Source organism: Entelurus aequoreus, linkage group LG08 (genome assembly GCF_033978785.1).
Source record: "Entelurus aequoreus isolate RoL-2023_Sb linkage group LG08, RoL_Eaeq_v1.1, whole genome shotgun sequence".
Taxonomy (NCBI): Eukaryota; Metazoa; Chordata; class Actinopteri; order Syngnathiformes; family Syngnathidae; genus Entelurus; species Entelurus aequoreus.
In genome coordinates this window covers 19583256-19606379 of record NC_084738.1, presented here as the reverse complement: position 1 = coordinate 19606379, position 23124 = coordinate 19583256, and the positions used below count along the sequence as shown (strand labels likewise).

At 38.6% G+C, this 23124-nt stretch overlaps 1 protein-coding gene across 2 annotated transcripts in view; it reads left to right on the top strand.

The window, feature by feature from the left end:
- LOC133654998 (uncharacterized) overlaps nt 1–23124 on the top strand; it is a 120321-nt gene that overhangs the window by 62182 nt on the left and 35015 nt on the right. Inside the window, exon 1 of one of the 2 annotated variants that reach the window (XM_062054881.1) lies at nt 8450–8902. The exons of the other annotated variant lie outside the window; for it this stretch is intronic. Coding sequence (XP_061910865.1) covers nt 8784–8902 — 119 coding nt within the window. The 5' untranslated portion in view covers nt 8450–8783. Of the gene's footprint in view, nt 1–8449; nt 8903–23124 lie in introns of those variants that run through there. 2 annotated transcript variants of the gene reach the window in all.

The window sequence follows — 23124 nt, the reverse complement described above, 5'->3', positions numbered from 1 at the left end:
GCCCCCGATCTAAAGTGAATTTGACACCCCTGATCTATAGGTTCCTGTGGAAGTCTGTGGTTTGTGTTTCCACCACATTTCACAGTTCAGGGTAGTTTATACAAATCAGGCTGATGATGTTTGGAGGAGTGGTTTAGTATATTTCTATACAGAGATACCATGTAAATAAACACAATTTTAGGTCACAGTATTTTTACTAAAAATTAAGTACATGAAATACAAAGCAATGATATACAAAATGATCAGATTTTTTTTTTTTTAAATGTACCGAATTGTTAATAAAAAGTCAGGCTTTTGTGCGCAATGACCTAACAGAACAGAAAGTCGTCCTCTCAGTAAATGATGAATTCATGAGGGTCAGGCAATTCCTTTTGGTCCATTTCAGCTGCAAATAACAATATATAAATAATAAATGTAGCATTAGTATTCTGTTCACTAATAACTTCACAAATGGATTTTCAGTGACTGCTTTTACAATATGTAATAAAGTCAATCGTATTTTGATGTCATTTAACTTCGTTCCACTCGTGTACTGGTTTCTTTATTTCACATTTATCCAACAAAGTCTCAGAGTAGTAAACAGCTGCTTCGAGTCCGCCTTCAAACTCCTCGGTGAATATGTTTAAAAAAGTCTGTCCACTTCTAATAGCTTCGTGTATCGAAATGAAGTTTGTAAAAAATATTCCTGAAGAACTACATCAACCTGGGTAGTTTTTGGTGAAAACACAGGGGGAACTTTATGTACCCGGCTAAAACAGGGATGTTTCTCATTGTATTCCATTGTATTCCATTGTATCCCATTGGGTTGAGTTTTTCCTTGCCCTGATGTGGGATCTGAGCCGTGGATGTCGTTGTGGCTTGTGCAGCCCTTTGAAGCCCAGGGGCTCTACCCAATTGACGGTGGAATGCAACGATTGGGGTTCATAGCTGTCAATCACAAACAGCTCAGCTTCGTGTAGCGAATTGTTGTTATCTTGTTATATCTTGTTTTTTTTATTACATTTCTGAGTCTCATTTGCAAGTATTAGTAGACTTTCCATGCAGTTACAATTCCAAGATGTTAGATGGCAGTAGTTAAAGGCCTACTGAAATTATTTTTTTTTATTTAAACAGGGATAGCAGATCCATTCTATGTGTCATACTTGATCATTTTGCGATATTGCCATATTTTTGCTGAAAGGATTTAGTAGAGAACATCGACGATAAAGGTCGCAACTTTTGGTCGCTGATAAAAAAAAGCCTTGCCTGTACCAGAAGTAGCATGACGTCACAGGTTGAAAGGCTCCTCACATTTCCCCATTGTTTACACCAGCAGCGAGAGCGATTCGGACCGAGAAAGCGACGATTACCCCATTAATTTGAGCGAAGATGAAAGATTTGTGGATGAGGAACGTGAGAGTGAAGGACTAGAGTGCAGTGCAGGACGTATCTTTTTTCGCTCTGACCGTAACTTAGGTACAAGGGCTCATTGGATTCCACACTTTCTTCTTTTTCTATTGTGGATCACGGATTTGTATTTTAAACCACCTCTGATACTATATCCTCTTGAAAATGAGAGTCGAGAACGCGAAATGGACATTCACAGTGACTTTTATCTCCACGACAATAAATCGGCGAAGCACTTTAGCTACGGAGCTAACGTGATAGCATCGGGCTTAAGTGCAGATTGAAACAAAAGAAATAAACCCCTGACTGGAAGGATAGACAGAAAATCAACAATACTATTAAACCATGGACCTGTAACTACACGGTTAATGCTTTCCAGCCTGGCGAAGCTTAACAATGCTGTTGCTAACGACGCCATTGAAGCTAACTTAGCTACGGGACCTCACAGAGCTATGCTAAAAACATTAGCTATCCACCTACGCCAACCAGCCCTCATCTGCTCATCAACACCCGTGCTCACCTGCGTTCCAGCGATCGACGGAGCGACGAAGGACTTCACCCGATCATCGGTGCGGTTGGCGGTTAGCGTCGGATAGCGCGTTTGCTATCCAAGTCTAAGGCTGCAGCTAACCATTATTTTTCTATCGATTCATCTATAGATTATTTTTTCGATTAATCGGTTAATCTATAGATTATTTTTTTCGATTAATCTATAGATTATTTTTCCTTTTACCGATTATTTTTTTATTCAAAATGAAGATGAAAAAATAAATGTAGGCCTGTTTTTTCAAAAGGCATGGCTTTTATTTACAGAAAAAAAAAAAGAAGTATGGCCACTCAGTCAACATTGACAACAACATGACTAAATATTCTGTAACAATGTAAACATTTAAAACTTTTAACATTTAACAAAATTAAAAGTAGCTTATTTGCTTTTTAATGTGCAAATATAAAAGTAAACATCCAATGCAAATCTTAATATTCTGCAATACTATAAGCATTTCAAAAGTAAAAGTATTGCTTATTTTGCTTTAAAATGTGCAAAAATAAAGATAAACATCCAATACAAAAAAGTGCAAAATGAAATATTCTGTAACAACAGTGTAAACATTTCAACAAAAGTGAAAGTATTGCTTATTTGCTAAAATGTGCAAAAATAAAGATATGCATTCCAATACAAAAAAGTGCCTATCTAAATATTCTGGAGCACTGTAAACATTAAGTATTGCTTTTAAAATGTGCAAAATAAACATCCAGTCCAACACAGTACACAATAACCAATTCTACTCATTCCAGTGAGTGACTAACAGTTGTAATGAAGAAAGGTTAGCATGTCTACATGTTTGGTTCTTTTCTTGTTTACAATATTCCCAGCCGCGGAAAATAGGCGCTCAGAAGGGGTCGATGTGGCTGGAACTGAGAGGTAATTAGCCTTCACCTCAAGCCAGGACTGCGAGTGAGCTGAGCTGCAGTTTATATTTCTAGAAGGTCAACGGGCTTATAGTGATGTTACTAGTAGTTGACTGGGAGGTGTTTATTATCATTTGGGGAGAGTCCGCTGCCTGATGTTCACCTGCTAAACACCTATCTGCTCCACGCTGAAGCGATGACTACATGCGCTATGAATACGCACTGCTGATTGGCTGATAATGCTGCGTGTGTACCAATCAGATGGTTGTGTGGGTGGGACAATGCTGCGTGTGTACCAATCAGATGGTTGTGTGGGTGGGACAATGCTGCGTGTGTACCAATCAGATGGTTTTGTGGGTGGGACAATGCTGCGTGCTGAGACAGAGGCAGAGGAGCGAAGCAGCTTGTTAAGACTTTAGCAGCTAAAGTTAGCTTTAGCTTAGAAACTCGTTCGGTACAACCCCGTGCCGAACCGAAAGCCCCGTACCGAAACGGTTCAATACAAAACACGTACCGTTACACCCCTAGCAGATACAAATGACACATTCATGTTTTTGTGTAATGATGACAACGTATGCTCGCGCGGACGATTGACTAGTTGATGGTTTTCTTTTCAAACGTTCGTTCATAGCCGTTGTGCTGCTATGATAGGCCATTTCCGCTCGACACAGTGTGCATACAACAACATTATTAGGCCGTTTATTGAAATACTCCCACACTTTTGACCACTTTTGGCATGCTTTTCCCACCTCGCTCGCACCGCTCGCATCGTCTGCTTTGATCGTCTGCTTTGCGGTCCGCCATGAGGTAGTGTGACGTAAATATGCGACGCGTCGACGCACAAAAACGGCGTCGACGTATTTACGTAACCGATGACGTCGACGCGTCGTTTCAGCCTTATCCAAGTCAAAGTCCTCCTGGTTGTGTTGCTGCAGCCAGCCGCTAATACACCGATCCCACCTACAGCTTTCTTCTTTGCAGTCTTCATTGTTCATTAAACAAATTGCAAAAGATTCACCAACACAGATGTCCAGAATACTGTGGAATTTTGCGATGAAAACAGAGCTTTTTGTATTGGATACAATGGTGTCCGAATACTTCCGTTTCAACCATTGACGTCACGCGCATACGTCATCATACATAGACGTTTTCAACCGGAAGTTTAGCGGGAAATTTAAAATTGCACTTTATAAGTTAACCCGGCTGTATTGACATGTGTTGCAATGTTAAGATTTCATCATTGATATATAAACTATCAGACTGCGTGGTCGGTAGTAGTGGGTTTCAGTAGGCTTTTAAGATTACAGTGTTGGACAGTCAGAAAGTAGTCTTTGCTCTAAAGCTGAATGTACCAGTTTTGTCTTATGTTGGGCCCAAAAAGTGTTTATACTATAAGTACTTATTACTTGCTGAAATCGCCACATAAAATTGCAAATGCTAATCAGTAGCATGGATATGGCAAATCCAATGTAAATTCACATCGAGCTAGCACATTTTGGAAAAGTAAAGCCTTACTTTATGTTTGAGTGTTTTCAAAGAGGCATACTTGCGATGTCGGCATGGAAAATTGCAACATTACCTGAAGGCAGTTTGACCCCTCTGACTCCCGCTTCAGTGCTTATTTGAGTGTTTGAGCTTGTAAATAGTCTGCAACCGGACTTGACATCACGTGCAAAAAGATATCGAAATATGGCACCGTTTAATCTTACGTGAATCGACCCGGTAGTACCAAGAGAATTTGTGTGGTCCGTGTAAAAGTACGGAATTCGGTACCCATCGCTACCTTCATACTGTAGACCATTTTTTCCCCTTACTAGTGTGTGAGTGACAGAAAGAAAAGCTCATACTTGGGGATGGGTACTGTTCATGTTTGAACCGATACGGTACGGATTACCCATACCTGTGAATCAATACCGGTACTTTTTTGTGTGTTATAAATATCATTTTTTGATGATAATAAAATCTCAAATTTTTTATGCGACATTTAAATATGAGCTTATTATGATAACCGCTGTTCTGTTGTTATATCTTGTTTCATTATCACATTTCTGAGTACCATTTGCAGGTATGACACTAATTTGCAATTGCAGTTGCAAGTCCAAGACATTAGATGGCAAAACGCATTGTTAATGGTGTGTTGGTCATTTCAGTTCTTGCTGTTTATTGTTGCACCCTACAAAGTGTTAATACTGTAAGTATTGTACAAATGACGCACTAGCTGTTTGATTGTAACGTGCATCTTTGTTGTAGTTTTTGTTAGAGATGTCCGATAATGGCTTTTTTTCCGATATTCCGATATTGTCCAACTCTTAATCACCGATTCCGATATCGACCGATACCGATATATACAGTCGCGGAATTAACACATTATTATGCCTAATTCTGTTGCGATGCCCCGATGGATGCATTAAACAATGTAACAAGGTTTTCCAAAATAAATCAACTCAGGTTATGGAAAAAAGTGCCAACTTGGCACTGCCATATTTATTTTTGAAGTCACAAAGTGCATTATTTTTTTAACATGCCTCAAAACAGCAGCTTGGAATTTGGGACATGCTCTCCCTGAGATAATCCTGATACTCACTACAACTATGGGAAATACTATACTTTGACTTTCACAAAGTGCATTTTAAAAAATTGTTTTAAACATGCCTCAAAACAACAGCTACAAAAACAATGAAGGCACACAGCTTCAGTCCAGAGTATACTAGATTCATAAAGTAAACAATAACATAGTCCTCCTTTAGTGCAAGACTACCTGGTATACTGTATTACAGGAAATTATAAACTGGGCTCAATCTGCCCTGCTCTAACGTATCTGTATGAGTAACACAAATGTGCTGCAAGCTAGTGGTGAGTGCTTGAAGTGGCCTACCAGTCAGCCAGAGCTTCTGAAATGCTGCGTTGAGACAGGGCACCTCCGTTCACTGCAAGCTGCAAAGTGTGCGCCATGCAGGGCAGACTAGCCACACCAAACTCCACGGTAGCTTTTGCCATACTGTGTGCGTTGTTCCTGACCACAACGTGGACTTTCGCCTTGGGGTGGTTTTTGTTGTATTTTTGTTTTTTTCTCGGCGGAGTCTTTAAGCGACAACTGTGTGGTTCTACTTTTTTTCGGTGTTTGCTTTTCATCCATCTTCCGCTTGTATTCATCGTGTATCTCATGATTCTTGAAGAGGTGGGAGATCAAATTGCTCATATTAAATACAAATAAAATGTAATTAATAAAATAATATGCAATTAAATTAAATTAAACTGGGCCCCCAACCGGCTGATTGAGTAGGTACAGCGGTATAGATAGATAGATCGATACACAGTACTTTATTGATTCCTTCAGGAGAGTTCCCTCAGGAAAATTTAAATTCCAGCAGCAGTGTACATAATTGAGAACGAATTGAAAAAGTAAATAATGGGAATAAAATAGAAAATATAACAATACGAATAAAAATAAAAATCAACAATAAGAATACAAATATAACAGTACAAATAAGAATATAACAAGAGAAACTAGGCAGTAGTGACCATGTTATGAAAATGTATTGCACTTTAAAGGCCTACTGAAATGATTTTTTTTTATTCAAACGGGGATAGCAGATCCATTCTGTGTGTCATACTTGATCATTTTGCGATATTGCCCTATTTTTGCTGAAAGGATTTAGTAGAGAACATCGACGATAAAGTTCGCAACTTTTGGTCGCTGATAAAAAAAAGCCTTGCCTGTACCGGAAGTAGCGTGACGTCACAGGTTGAAGGGCTCCTCACATTTCCCCATTGTTTACACCAGCAGCGAGAGCGATTCGGACCGAGAAAGCGATGATTACCCCATTAATTTGAGCGAGGATTAAAGATTTGTGGATGAGGAACGTAAGAGTGAAGGACTAGAGTGCAGTGCAGGATATATCTTTTTTCGCTCTGACCGTAACTTAGGTAAAAGTGCTCATTGGATTCCACACTTTCTCCTTTTTCTATTGTGGATCACAGATTTGTATTTTAAACTACCTCGGATACTATATCCTCTTGAAAATGAGAGTCAAAAACGCGAAATGGACATTCACAGTGACTTTTATCTCCACGACAATACATCGGTGAAGCACTTTAGCTACGGAGTTAACGTGATAGCATCGTGCTTAAATGCAGATAGAAACAAAATAAATAAGCCCCTGACTGGAAGGATAGACAGCAGATCAACAATACTACTATCAGGAGACACCGAACCAAACACTGGACCTGTAACTACACGGTTAATGCTGTGCCGCCTGTCGAAGCCCAGCAATGCTGTTGCTAGCGACGCCATTGAAGCTAAATTAGCTACGGGACCTCGTCAGAGCTATGATAAAAACATTAGCGCTCCACCTATGCCAGCCAGCCCTCATCTGCTCATAAACACCCGTGCTCACCTGCGTTCCAGCGATCGACGGCACGACGAAGGACTTCACCCGATCATCGATGCGGTCGGCGGCTAGCGTCGGATAGCGCGTCTGCTATCCAACTCAAAGTCCTCCTGGTTGTGTTGCTGCAGCCAGCCGCTAATACACCGATCCCACCTACAGCTTTCTTCTTTGCTGTCTTTATTGTTCATTAAACAAATTGCAAAAGATTCACCAACACAGACGTCCAGAATACTGTGGAATTTTGAGATGAAAACAGAGCTGTTTGTATTGAGATACAATGTGTCCCAATACTTCCGTTTCAACCATCGACGTCACGCGCAAACGTCATCATACATAGACGTTTTCAACCGGAAGTTTCCCGGGAAATTTAAAATTGCACTTTATAAGTTAACCCGGCCGTATTGGCATGTGTTGCAATGTTAAGATTTCATCATTGATATATAAACTGTCAGACTGCGTGGTCGGTAGTAGTGGGTTTCAGTAGGCCTTTAAAAAAAAAAAAAAAGTTATAGTTTTGCATCCCCTGTCATCCCAGTACCCCCGTATCGCCCCTCGATGATGCAGCCTAGGCTGGGGCGTTGTCCTCCGTGTTCCACTCTGCCTCCATGCTCTGGCTCCTCCCCTGTGAGGTGCCTACCTGTCAGGCGGTGCTTGAGTGAGACTCCACAGCATCAACAAAGTATCGCGCAATTTTTAAACATTTTTAAATGTTTTTATTTTTATTGAATTTGCAATATAAAATAAAATAAAACACTTACATTGTCATTATGGGGTATTGGGTGTAGAATTTTGAGGAAAAACATGTATTTATTCCATTTTGGAATAAGGCCGTAACATAACAAAATGTGGAAAAAGTGAAGCGCTGTAAGACAACCCAATGATTTTCTGTAAAAAAAAAAAAGAAGAAACGTTTAAAATTAAGTCGATTAGTTGTTACCAAATAACAAAATGCATGCAGATGTTAGTTGGGGATGAATTGTGTTTTTTTTTTTTTACAGCCATGCATTTCTTGCTTATGAAGGGGTGCGTGAATCCGTGCACAACCAGTGTGAGGCAGAGCTATGGCGAGTGAAATGTGAAAGCATTTGGGAAGCCGGAAAAAAAGAAGAGGGGAGAGAGAGGTGAAGAGAGGGGGGAGGGTGAGACGTAGAAGCAGCACAGCATGAGGACCACTGCTGATCCATCAGCTCTTTTCTTCTGCCTCTCCATCCTCCTCCTCGGGGGGGCACTGCTCCTGCCATGTCGATCGGGAGGCACTTACAAGCGTTACTATTTTGAGAAGACCCGCTGTGTGCGCAGTAGCAAATGATCTAAAGAGGAAAGGTGGAGATAGAGAGCGGCAGAGCGGAGGAGCTTTGGTGCTTTTTTTTTTTTCTTCCCCCCCTTCTGTACATTGAGGGCTTTGCATAAGAGGCGGATGGCGATGGGAGACTCAAACTCGCAGCTGATGCCGAGCTGTGCCACAGCCTCCATGTCCACAGGTTGCGTGTGAAGCAGTTTTTGGCAGAGCGGGACCAGACAGACGTATAAAAAAAAAGAAGCAAAAAAAAAAAGAAGCGATAGGCGAGACGGAGGAGGAGACGCAGAATAAGAACGATGGCGACTTTCGGGAAACTCACCGACTACTTTAATCGGCGTAAGTCTCGGGAGGAGCTGAGGGTCACCAGGAGCTCACGGCGGAGTGGAAGCTACTGCTGCACCGTGGCAGAGGCCAGGTAACCTGCGTGTCAGCAGTCCGCCTCTATGCATGTTTGCATTTAACATGCATTAACACACTCGTGTGTTGTGTTGCTTGATTAGACACGCGTCAATTACCTGCATGAAATCAAACAGTTAAACACATTAAACAGTGCCTAAATGTCTCAAATATAAATATACTTCTAGTATTTACATAGGGGTGCAAAGTATGTTTTAACCTTTACAGTAGTATTGCTATACCAGCATCACATATTGATATTTAGAAATCGTAAAAAAAATGTATGTATATTTCAGCTGCAGCATGTTTGTTTTCATACAATAATAAGCTACACAATGTATTTCTTCTTTCTGAAAGAACAAACAATAATCCGACACAAAGACTGTATTTTTATGGTAATATAATAAATTGTGTATAATTTTTTTCCCCTTTTCATTATATAAATAATTACATAAGCATTGTAATTTTAGCATTGAGATTGCATCCCTGTATGTTTTTTTATCTGCTTTAAATTGTAAGTAATGCATTTTTTTATAGTAGTATAAATAGAAAGTGGTTTTATGGTGCTATCCACAGTGAGGGGGGGGGGGTGCCGTCTTTAATAACTGTTACAAACTTTTTACGGGGTTGAGATCAGGGATATTTAAATTGTTTTGGGGGCCACATTTCTCGAAATCTAAGGACTGTGGGGTTGGACTAGTATTAATTTGTGTATATATATGTGTGTGTGTGTGGGGACGGCGTGGCGAAGTTGGTAGAGTGGCCGTGCCAGCAATCGGAAGGTTGCTGGTTATACTGTCAAAGCGCTTTGAGGACCTTGAAGGTAGAAAAGCGCTATACAAGTATAACCCATTTATCATTTATTTATATTTATATATATATATATATATATATATTAGGGGTGTGGGAAAAAAATCGATTCGAATTCGAATTGCGATTCTCACGTTGTGCGATTCAGAATCGATTCTCATTTTTAAAAAATCGATTTATTTTTAAATTAATTTTTTAATGTTTTTTTTTTTTTTTAAATTAATCAATCCAACAAAACAATACACATGAATACAATAACAATGCAATCCAATTCCAAAACCAAACGCGACCCAGCAACACTCAGAACTGCAATAAACAGAGCAATTGAGAGGAGACACAAACACGACACAGAACACACCAAAAGTAGTGAAACAAAAATGAATATTATCAACAACAGTATCAATATTAGTTACAATTTCAACATAGCAGTGATTAAAAATCCCTCATTGACGTTATCATTAGACATTTATAAAAATAAAAAAAAAAGAACAATAGTGTCACAGTGGCTTACACTTGCATCGCATCTCATAAGCTTGACAACACACTGTGTCCAATATTTTCACAAAGATAAAATAAGTCATATTTTTGGTTCATTTAATAGTTAAAACAAATGTACATTATTGCAATCAGTTGATAAAACATTGTCCTTTACAATTATAAAAGCTTTTTACAAAAATCTACTACTCTGCTTGCATGTCAGCAGACTGGGGTAGATCCTGCTGAAATCCTATGTATTGAATGAATAGAGAATCGTTTTGAATCGGGAAAAAAATCGTTTTTGAATCGAGAATCGTGTTGAATTGAAAAAAAATCAATTTTGAATCGAATCGTGACCCCAAGAATCGATATTGAATCGAATCGTGGGACACCCAAAGATTCACAGCCCTAATATATATATATATATATATATATATATATATATATATATATATATATATATATATATATATATATATATATATATATATATATATATATATATATATATATATATATATATATATATACCTACGGCTTTTCACACACACAAGTGAATGCAAGGCATACTTGATCAACAGCCATACAGGTCACACGGAGGGTGGCCGTATAAAAAACATTAACACTGTTACAAATATGCGCCACACTGTGAACCCACACCAAACAAGAATGACAAACACGTTAAGGGAGAACATCCGCACCGTAACACAACATAAACACAACAGAACAAATACCCAGAAACCCTTGCAGCACTAACTCTTCCGGGAAGCTACAATATACAACCCCCGCTAACCCCCCCCCCCCCATTGTCCCCTCCCCCCACCTCAACCCTGCCCCCAAAACCACGCCCACCTCAACCTCCTCATGCTCTCTCAGGGAGAGCATGTCCCAAATTCCAAGCTGCTGTTTTGAAGCATGTTAAAAAAATAATGCACTTTGTGACGTCAATAATAAATATGGCCGTGCCGTGTTGGCATTTTTTTCCATAACTTGAGTTGATTTATTTTGGAAAACCTTGTTACATTGTTTAATGCATCCAGCGGGGCATCACAACAAAATTAGGCATAATAATGTGTTAATTCCACGACTGTATATATCGGAATCGGTAATTAAGAGTTGGACAATATCGGAATATAGGATATCGGCAAAAAAAGCCATTATCGGACATCTCTAGTTCTAATGCAGGGGTAGGGAACCTGTGGCTCTTTTGATGACTGCATCTGGCTCTCAGATAAATCTTAGCTGACATTGCTTAACACGATAAGTAATGAATAATTCCGCTGGTAATCACAGTGTTAAAAATAACGTTCAAAATATAAAACATTCTCATGCATTTTAATCCATCTATTCGTTTTCTACCGCACCTGTTCAAGAAGTCGCATTAATGGTAAAAAGTATTTTATTTATTATTGGTTAGCTTCAGAATAACAATGTTATTAAAAAGAATAGGAGACTTTTTATACAAAATGTTGGTCTTATTTAAAAATGCACGCATTTAGTTGTATTTCGTGTAAAAAAATATTATATGTCTCTCACGGAAATACATTTTAAAATATTTGGCTTTCATGGCTCTCTCAGCCAAAAAGGTTCCCGACCCCTGCTCTAATGTGTTGCACCTTGAGACAACAATATGTTGATTGACAGTCTAAAAGTAACATGTCCTCTTTCACTTGTTTTTTTTCCCCAGTTTTATTCATTTGTATGTATAAAATTGCCAATCAAATCGCAATCACAATTTTGGAGAGCAAAATCACTATTAGGTTTTTTCTCAAAATGGTGCAGCCCTCGTCTGCAGTGCTCCAAGTTCCTCTATACTACACCAGCACTCTAGTGTTTTAAAGAATTTGCTCCCAAGTTTTGAACTGAACTCCGAGGCCGGTTATTGAGTCATTCCTGGTACGGATTTGGCCCGCGACGCCAGTTGATAGCCCTGGTTTAGAGTATTGAATGAAAAAACTATTACAATTATGGGTGTGTCCATTATTCGTGGTTTTTCACTATTTGCTGGGGGGGGTCTTGGACCAGCAATGATGTACTATATTACATTTGCAAAAATAGGCAACATATCTTTCCAATATATCATCTAATGGACAACTACCGCGTCATGATTTTGTCATTATTGGCACCAAATGTCTTCTCTCCAAAGGGAGTGAGATCTATTTTTCTTGTCAGTGGAGAGATGCAGCCTGCGACACAGAGACCCACTGTGGAAAAAATGTTGCTAGGAAGATGGCAAAGAACAGACAAGTTATTGTGAGGCTAATTTTAAGATAATGGTGATCAGTGAACTTTCTAAATACAATTTATGATTGCAATCCACCAACTGATTTTGTCCTTGCATTTTCTTAAAAAGTCCCCTAACTTATATTATGGAGAACCATATCTGTTTGTTTTTTCTTCAATATTTTGATTGCTGCACAATCAGTGTCTTGAGTGGTATCCAAATGTTTGTGTACAACGAGCTGGCCGATTGTGTTTTTTTTTAGACATTTAGGCTTAGCTTTTTAAAATACAAATTCAGGATTTGTTGAGGATAATAGAGGTTGAGTTGCTTCAGCTAAAAACATGGTTTGATTGTCATGTCTTTTGTGGTCATGTTTTGTCTGGTTATGTTTTGTTGGTTTTTTAACTCCATAGTTCCTGTTTTTTGGTGCACTCTTGTTTGTTTTGGTTGCCCTGGTGGCATATGATTTTCACCTGCTGCTGGTGTTCGGACTCACGCACCTGTCACTTATTTAAGCCTGTAGTTGCCAGATAGTCGGCCTGGCAACATTGCTCATATCATGCTCTGTTTATTCATAGTTTATGCTACTTTACTCTTGATGATACTCCTGATACTCCAATGATTACATGGTCCATGCCATTGTGCTCATTGCTCTGTTGTTTTGACTTTTCATGCCACAGTAAGTGTTTTGTTTATGGCCATAGTTCAGGCTATGTGTTTACGTTTTTGTTCCTACGTTAAGTTTGTGTCTCCGCCTTGTGCGCACCTTTTGTTTGTTCTTTTGAGTGATAAATTAAATCATGTTCCTACCTTCGAGCCAAGTCTGCTATAGTCCGTTTGCACCATGGGAAAACATTCTTCGCAGCAAGCTGCGAAAGCCTCGCAGTAAGTTGCCTCATAGTCCTTGTCATGACATTGATATTATTAAGTTATTGTTAAATGATAAGAAAACTAAATTTATGGTGTTTAGTGGTGAAAGGATAAATTGTGAAGTAAAATTAAATCAAGTGGAAATTGATAGAGTATATGAAACTAAGTTCTTGGGAATAATAATTGATCATAAATGATGTTGAAAACCGCAGATTGAATATATAAAGGGAAACATATCCAAATCCATTGCTATTCTTTATAAAGTAAGACACATGCTGAATAAGAAATGTCTGCATATGTTATATTATTATTTTATTTTTCCATATCTATCATATTGCGTTGACGTTTGGGGAAATGTTTATAAAACAAACATAGACCCAATAATTAAACTTCAAAAAAGGGTCATTGGAATAATACACAAAGTGTGCTACTATGAACCTACCATCTTAATCCATTATTCATAAGTTCTAATGTGTTAAAATGTTCAGATATTGATTTTTTTTTAAAAACAATGGAAATTATGTTTCGAGTTAAGAACAACAGCCTTCCAGCTGGTATTCTTAGGTTATTTAAATTAAGAGGAGACAACTATAATTTACGGGGGATATTGATTTTTGAAAAATGTAAAGTAAGAACGAATATAAAATACAAATGTATTTCAGTTTTAGGAGTTAAATGGTGGAACGAGCTAAGTGATGAGTGGAAGACATGTAGTTCTTTGTAAAGGTTTAAGAAAGCCTTGAAAGGTGAAATAATGGAAAATTATAAAATATAGCAACGATTAATTTCATCCCATTGATTTTTTTCAACGTTGATGTTCCAGGCAATGTAATTTTCAGTGAATGTATAGGATAGGCAATTATAAGCCTTGGTTTTCAGCCTATTCCTTTTTCGGTCATTCTTTTTCTTTTTGTGTGTGTATGTGTATGATTGTTAATATGTATCATCTGTGCTGTTAAATTGATCACACAAAATGTTTGATTATATGACCGAAATAAACTCATTTCACTCATTTCATTTAAATGACTCGGGACGGGTATTGTTTACATTTTAACCGATATTACTATCAAATTGCCATGTTAAAACAGTGCTTCTACTTAAACGCTGACCAGACCAGTACTTAAAAAATGGAAAACATGCAATTTTTTTGGTAAAAAACCCCAAACAATGCCTTTTTTTGACATTCAAGATGAACAGACGAGTCATTTCTATACTTTAATTATGCAAATGTCTTGATGACCAAGTGATACATTAAAAAATAACTAAGAAAATCCATAGCAATTATAATTTTTGCAGCAATACCAAACATTGAGAACCTACAAAAAACTACTTGAGTTGTAACGTTTGATGCTCATAATTCCAGGTGTTTATGAATGCACCGTCGTCGGTGCATATTGAGGAAGTGCTGTGTTGTTGTTGTGGCTACTGACTAGCCTAGCGCTAATGGTGTTATGAGGGCGGCTGTTGGTATGTTAAGGTCAGCAATAAAGTTTCAAAAGAGTGTTAGACTCTGTGTGCTTCTGTCAGCACCGAAATGAGGCACTGAGAAATTCTTCTTTTTTCGGTCTGGTTACTATCGGCACCGGTGCCATTATGGAACCCGGCTTTTTAGCAGAATTCAGTAAATCAAAGTTCATATAGAGAAGAGCTGCACAAAACTCAAATGACATCTTTAATGATAATGTGAGAATTTGTTAGTTATCGCGATAAAGGCTGGAATTTAGAATGTGCTTAATGTGATTAGAAAAAAGCTTTCATTTATATTTTGTTGCATCGATGATTCCTTTTTTGAGTAAAACATGCGCATAAATGGCGATGCGGGTCCTTCTGTGTGTGTGTGTGTGTGTGTGTGTGTGTGTGTGTGTGTGTGTGTGTGTGTGTGTGTGTGTGTGTGTGTGTGTGTGTGTGTGTGTGTGTTCTGGCAATGCTTACTTAATGGGGACATTGCTCTGTTTACACAGTCACCTTTAGGGGACCTCTGACGGTATGGGGACAAACAGGTCCCCTAAAGCAGTGGTCCCCAACCACCGGGCCGCGGCCCGGTACCGGTCCGTGGACCGATGGTACCGGGCCGCGGTACCGGTCCGTGGACCGATGGTACCGGGCTGCGGCCGCACAAGAAATTTAAAAAAATAAAATAAATAAATACATTTTTTATTTTTTTTTAAATTTATTTTTATTAATTCTACATAAAAAACACAATATATACATTATATATTAATATAAATCAATACAATCTGCAGGGATACAGTCCGTAAGCACACATGATTGTATTTCTTTATGACAAAAAAAATAAAAAAAATGTTTTTTTTTAACCCCACCACCGGTCCGTGGGACAAATTTTCTGCCCTAAAGGGAAACCTTTTTAAATGATAGTCAGATCCATTCTGAAGATGCCCAAGTGATTTTTAAGCTTTGGCCCATAAATTTAAAGTTAAATTTAAATTTAAATTTTTTAAATTACATTTAAAACATTTTTACTGAAAAGTAAACATGTTTAACATCTAATTTGAACTTTTTTTTAAATGGTCCTCAGTAGTCACATACACATTTGTGTGAATTATGCACAATTATTTCAATATGGTCCCTATAAACCATATTAACTCTTTTTCCCCAGGATCCCTAGTAAGAATGATCAGCACATTACTTCAACAATCCAAAGATTTAAAGACGTGTATGAGCTAACTGGGCAGTGGCCATTTTACCTCATTTTTTTTAATGCCTTCACAACCTGTAGAAAGGGTGGTCCCCACAAATGATGATCAAAAACTTGGTCCCCATTCCAAATAATTACCAGTATGTGTGTGTGTGTGTGTGTCTGTGTGTCTGTGTCGGGGACAGCAATTGCTGTAGGGGGTGGCTTAAAGAAAAATAACCCCAAGGTGGAAAGAGAGCAAAGGGCTCAAAAAAGACAGGTGTGGTTTTGCGATCATTTAAAAGTAAAAAAAAGACAGACATGGTGGTGAAATACGGAGTTGGCAGGGATGATACTTGTAAGAAACATACTTTATTCGTCGCCATGGAGGCAAGGATTAGTGATTTAGAAGTAGCTAATACACTGCCGACTGCGAATGGACGTTATAGCCAGGTCTTGAAGCACCTCTTCCTGAGGGCATTTCAGTGTTATAACTTCACCTTTATCGTTAGTTTTTAAGCCAAATTGCGTCCGTTCTCCTTTTTCTGTCTACACACCGTGTCTGCTTGTAAGTACTCTGTGATTGTGTGCTGCCGAACATGCTCCTCTGCTCGCAAAACTAGCAATGTCATGACGTAACGACGCGCCGTCATGCCCGGGAACCGGTACATTTCAAACAGAGCATAGTACCCTTTTTGACTCATTAGGATCGCAATACTATACCAGTACCGGTATACCATACAACCCTACTTTAAACACACTTGAGTTAACATCTGATGATGTAAACCCAAAACAGACAAGAAGTACTATACAATACTCTTCCTAAAGCCACGTTGTGTGCATTTCTGTTAGAGAAACACTTAAATGAATCGATAACATTTACATATTTCTAAGGCATGTGTCTGTTCATGTGCAAAGGAGAGCATCGTGTTACATAAATGTGGAGGTGCGCCTCGTGCCATCAGCCTTGATTCTGGCTGAGGGCTACTATGGATTCCTTCCCACTGATGCTCAGTAGCCGAAAAAAAAAAGAACTAAAAACATGTACGCTTTGCTAAAAATAGAAGAGAGAGGAAGGAGAGCTTTTTCCGAGCACATACTGTCACACAGGCACACATCACGGTGTCCCACGCGCTGACACTTCTTGCTGCTCGCTGTTAAATTTAGCCTCGTAGTGACGGCCATGCCATCGCTACAGGTGAAATTCCAAACTTTAAAAACAGGAAAGTTGCTCGTTAGCTGGGACCAAAACTTACTCAAAATGCATCATGAGAAGCTGATACACTATATTGCCAAAAGTATTTGGCCACCTGCCTTGACTCACATATGAAGTTGAAGTGCCATCCCATTCCTAACCCATAGGGTTCAATATGATGTCAGTCCACCTTTTGCAGCTATTACAGCTTCAACTCTTCTGGGAAGGCTGTCCACAAGGTTGCGGAGTGTGTTTATAGGAATTTTCCACCATTCTTCCAAAAGTGCATTGGTGAGGTCAAACACTGATGTTGGTCGAGAAGGCCTGGCTCTCAGTCCCCGTTCTAATTCATCCCAAAGGGGTTCTATCGGGTTCAGGTCAGGACTCTGTGCAGGCCAGTCAAGTTCATCCACACCAGACTCTGCCATCCATGTTTTTATGGACCTTGCTTTGTGCACTGGTGCACAGTCATGTTGGAAGAGAAAGGGGCCCGCTCTAAACTCTTCCCACAAGGTTGGGAGCATGGATTTGTTCAAATAATTTTGGTATCCTGGAACATTTGAAGTTCCTTTCTCTGGAACTAAGGGGCCAAGCCCAACTCCTGAAAAACAACTCCACACCATAATTCCTCCTCCACCAAATTTCACGCTCGGCACAATGCAGTCCAAAATGTACCGTTCTCCTGGCAACCTCCAAACCCAGACTCGTCCATCAGATTGCCAGATGGAAAAGCGTGATGTATGGCTTAGATGCAGCTGCTCGGCCATGGAAACCCATTCCATGAAGCTCTCTCCGTACTGTACGTGGGCTAATTGGAAGGTCACATGAAGTTTGGAGCTCTGTAGCAACTGACTGTGCAGAAAGTCTTTGCACTATCTGCTGACCCCTCCCTGTCAGTTTACGTGGGCTACCACTTTGTGAATGAGTTGCTGTTGTTCCCAAACTCTTCCATTTTCTTATAATAAAGCCGACAGTTGACTTTGGAATATTTAGGAGCGAGAACATTTCACGACTGGATTTGTTGCACAGGTGGCATCCGATGACAGTTCCACGCTGGAAATCACTGAGATCGGCCCATTCTTTCACAAATGTTTGTAGAAACAGTCTCCATGCCTAAGTGCCGGGCCAAGTGATTAGGACACCTGATTCTCATCATTTGGATGGGTGGCCAAATACTTTTGGCAATATAGTTTATGAACCACATCATTAGGTACCTCTACACCAGGGGTCACCAACCCAGTTTGATACACACTTCAATAAATTGCCAGAAATAGCCAATTTGCTCAATTTACCTTTTACTCTATGTTATTATTAATAATTAATGATATTTACACTTAATTGAACGGTTTAAAAGAGGAGAAAACACGAAAAAAAATGACAAATTTTGAAACATAGTTTATCTTCAATTTCGACTCTTTAAAATTCAAAATTCAACTGAAAAAAAGAGAAAAACTTAAAAAAAATAATTTATGGAACATCATTAGTAATTTTTCCTGATTAAGATTAATTTTAGAATTTTAATGACATGTTTTAAATAGGTTAAAATCCAATCTGCACTTTGTTAGAATATATAACAAATTGGACCAAGCTATATTTCTAACAAAGACAAATAATTATTTCTTCTAGAATTTCCAGAACAAAAATTTTAAAAGAAATTCAAAAGACTTTGAAATAAGATTTAAATTTGATTCTACAGATGTTCTAGATTTGACAGAATAATTTTTTTGAATTTTAATCATAATAAGTTTGAAGAAATATTTCACAAATATTCTTCGTCGAAAAAACAGAAGCTGAAATGAAGAATTAAATTAAAATGTATTTATTATTCCTTACAATAATAAAAAAAAAAAAAATACTTGAACATTGATTTAAATTGTCAGGAAAGAAGAGGAAGGAATTTAAAAAGGTAAAAAGGTATATGCGTTTAAAAATCATTTTTAAGGTTGTATTTTTTTCTCTAAAATTGTCTTTCTGAAAGTTATAAGAAGCAAAGTAAAAAAATTTATGAATTTATTTAAACAAGTGAAGACCAAGTCTTTCAAATATTTTCTCGGAATTTCACATTCTATTTGAGTTTTGTCTCTCTTAGAATTAAAAATGTCGGGCAAAGCGAGACCAGCTTGCTAGTAAATAAATAAAATTTAAAAAATAGAGGCAGCTCACTGGTAAGTGCTGCTATTTGAGCTATTTTTAGAACAGCCCGGCGGGCTACTCATCTGGTCCTTACGGGCTACCTGGTGCCCGCGGGCACCGCGTTGGTGACCCCTGCTCTACACAGTGTAACGGAATCCAATACAAAGATGCTACGTTAAGGGAGGTGTTACTCTGCACCTGTTCGCCATTAAAGTCCGTCATTCACTGGCAGTGCAAAGTGTTGACGTGGGCGGACATCATAACAAACATCCTTCTCATGCGTGTAGTCGCTTGTCTCTCCCACTCGCTGTCTCTGTCTCGCAGGTTCTCTCCAGCTAATTTTTACTGTAATTATTCTCTTTCTTCCGCCGCATCTCCTTTTCTGTGTGGCGTTTTAACGAGCAGCCATTCAGTGTTGCGGCCCCTTTTGCTAATTCTGCCTGAAGGGTCATTGTGATGTTAATGAGAAGTTGGCTTATCTTTATTAGAATGAGGCAACTCATTTCCACCATACGTTGTTAAAAATATAAGAAGTTCCATTTGCAGTTTATCCCCCCACCCCAAAAAAAAAGACATTTGCTGAGTAAGCCTTGTCTGGGACACGGCCATAATGAATGGTGACATGTGTTTGAGCGCGTAATGAATTGTGAGTGATGTTTAATCGAAAGGGCGATGTCTGCACATTTGCAGCGAGTGGAATCGGCAAAGTGGCTTGTTAGCTCGCCTTCGCTCAGTTTAGCCTTTCCTAAACAGGATGATCGAAACATGTCAAACTTTCACTTTCGGCTGATAGGCTTCACTACCCCTTCACAATGCTGCCTTAATCATGATGACATTACAGAAATTCCTCAAAATAATTTTGCAGAAAATTGCCCGAAAAGCACCTGTGTTGGACCAATTTTACATGAACATGAGGATTTTCTGTGTGTTAATGTAGTAATAAATGTTACTTTGTTTGATAATAGGATCCAATTGTTTAGTTAACATTTAACACCAAACTTATTATAACCGTGCTTTCCAGTTGTTATTATATTTATTATTATATATGCATTCATTTCAGTTTGTTCAGTGTAGCCATAGTCAGGTAGTAGTCTTTGCCATCAAATGGAAAGTGCCAGTCTTGTCTTTTGTTGAGCCCTTCAAGTGTTTACACTGCACTTATTACACAGCAACTGCATTATTGTAACCTGCATCTTATTTGTAGTATTGGAAATAAATTGCTAATGCTAATCAGTAGCATGTACAAAACCCAAAACCAGTGAAGTTGGCACATTGTGTAATTTGTAAATAAAAACAGAATACAATGATTTGCAAAACCTTTTCAACTTATATTCAAATGAATAAACTGCAAAGACAAGATATTTAATGATATTTATTGAACTGAGAAACTACATTTTTTATGCAAATATTCATTAACTTACAATTTAATGGCAGCAACACGTTGCAAAAAAGTTGGCACGGGAGCATTTTTATCACTGTGTTACATGGCCTTTCCTTTTAACAACATTTAGTAAACGTTTGGGAACTGAGGAGACCAATTTTTGAAGCTTTTCAGGTGGAATTCTTTCCCATTCTTGCTTGATGTACAGCTTAAGTTGTTCAACAGTCCGGGGGTCTCAGTTGTGGTATTTTAGGCTTCATAATGCGCCACATATTTTCAATGGGAGACAGGTCTGGACTACAGGCAGGCCAGTCTAGTACCCGCACTCTTTTACTATGAAGCCACGTTGATGTAACACGTGGCTTGGCATTGTCTTGCTGAAATAAGCAGGGGCGTCCATGGTAACGTTGCTTGGATGGCAACATATGTTGCTCCAAAACCTGTATGTACCTTTCAGCATTAATGGTGCCTTCACAGATGTGTAAGTTACCCATGCCTTGTGCACTAATACACGTCCGTACCATCACAGATGCTGGCTTTTGAACTTTGCGCCTATAACAGTCCGAATGGTTCTTTTTCTCTTTGTTCCGGAGGACACGACATCCACAGTTTCCAAAAACAATTTGAAATGTGGACTCGTCAGACCACAGAACACTTTTTCACTCTGCATCAGTCCATCTTAGATGAGCTCGGGCCCAGCGAAGCCGGCGGCGTTTATGGGTGTTGTTGATAAATGGCTTTGGCTTTGCATAGCAGAGTTTTAACTTGCACTTACAGGTGTAGCGACCAACTGTAGTTACTGACAGTGGTTTTCTGAAGTGTTCCTGAGCCCATGTGGTGATATCCTTTACACACTGATGTCGCTTTTTGATGCAGTACCGCCTGAGGGATCGAAGGACACGGGCATTCAATGTTGGTTTTCAGCCTTGCTGCTTACGTGCAGTGATTTCTCCAGATTCTCTGAACCTTTTGATGATATTATGGACCATAGATGGTGAAATCCCTAAATTCCTTGCAATACCTCGTACTAAACAGGTTGTTTAATCTTGTTCTTAAACAATTTGCTCACACATTTGTTAACAAAGTGGTGACCCTCGCCCCATCCTTGTTTGTGAATGACTGAGCATTTCACGGAAGCTGCTTTTATACCCAATCATGGCACCCACCCGTTCCCAATTAGCCTGTTCATCTGTGGGATGTTCAAAATAAGTGTTTGATGAGCATTCCTCAACTTTATCAGTCTTTTTTGCCACTTGTGCCAGCTTTTTTGAAACATGTTGCAGGCATCAAATTCCAAATGAGCTAATACTTGCAAAAAATAACATTTTTCAGTTTGAACGTTAAGTATCTTGTCTTTGCAGTCTATTCAAGTGAATATAAGCTAAAACGCATCTGCAAATCATTGTATTTTGTTTTTTTTAACGATTTAAACAACATGCCAACTTCACTCGTTTTGGGTTTTGTACTGTATAAGTGTATATCCAGCCAGCCAGCCGAGCCAGCTTGAAAAGTGGAGCCTTACTTTTGAGTGCTTTCTATCAGGTATGCTTGCTTTGTTTGAGTGGAAAATTTCAACAATATTTAGATTTAGTTACCATTAATATGCCTGTTGGCTCGACTTGACTTAATGTGACGTACAACCCAAGTATTGGTTTGATTTTACATGAACTCAGTACAAACCCTAATGTTTTTTACTTATGGTATATTACATTGGCTGATTTTTTTTTTTTGCTAGATAATATTGTAGGTGCTATCTTGGTTTTTGTTAGTATTCCATTCCAAAGGGTCAGTTGAAAACTGAATCATACGAAAACCAAAACAATTTCCCCCCGAAGGAAACATTGTGGTCTGTTTAGTGACACTCTGGAAAAACTTAGACTCTCAGACTCCCGTTAAATTTAGATAGGTAGATGGATGGATGCTATTTTGCAGTCCTACTCAATTTAAAAACACAGAGGCTTAAGTCACCAACATCTGTTTAATCGTAGTACCACCAACACAGACTATGAAAACAGTCAGAGGTGCATGAAGAGAACTCCAGTAGTCACAGTTGTGTTCAGCACCATGGACAGTTATGGCTTCATTCAATGGGATGGAATGAATCCTCTATTCTCTCATAATAGCTTACACTCTGCCTTGGCAATGATTACATGAAAGTAATAAGCGATAGCCTAATGGCCATAAAAATGACTGGCCACTGTGTTACTCTTGCTTAGTTCATAGACAGGATTGTGGACATTAAGCAGTCACAATCTGTTTGCTAACCAAAACAACAGCCATGATATTTTGACCCAGAGCCCAATGCAGCATTAAATATGATTATCATAATTAGCTTCACCCAGTCTGCCTTGGTATTTCTCTGCCATAGGCTTTTATTTAGTTTTAAATTGTGCTTCCATCTCACATATATTATTGCAATGTATATTGTTTCAAATTCATTACAATTCAGAGAAATTTGTCATAGCAAAGTACCAGGAATAATTTCTCACGTTGAAATGTTTTAAAGGAATTACGAG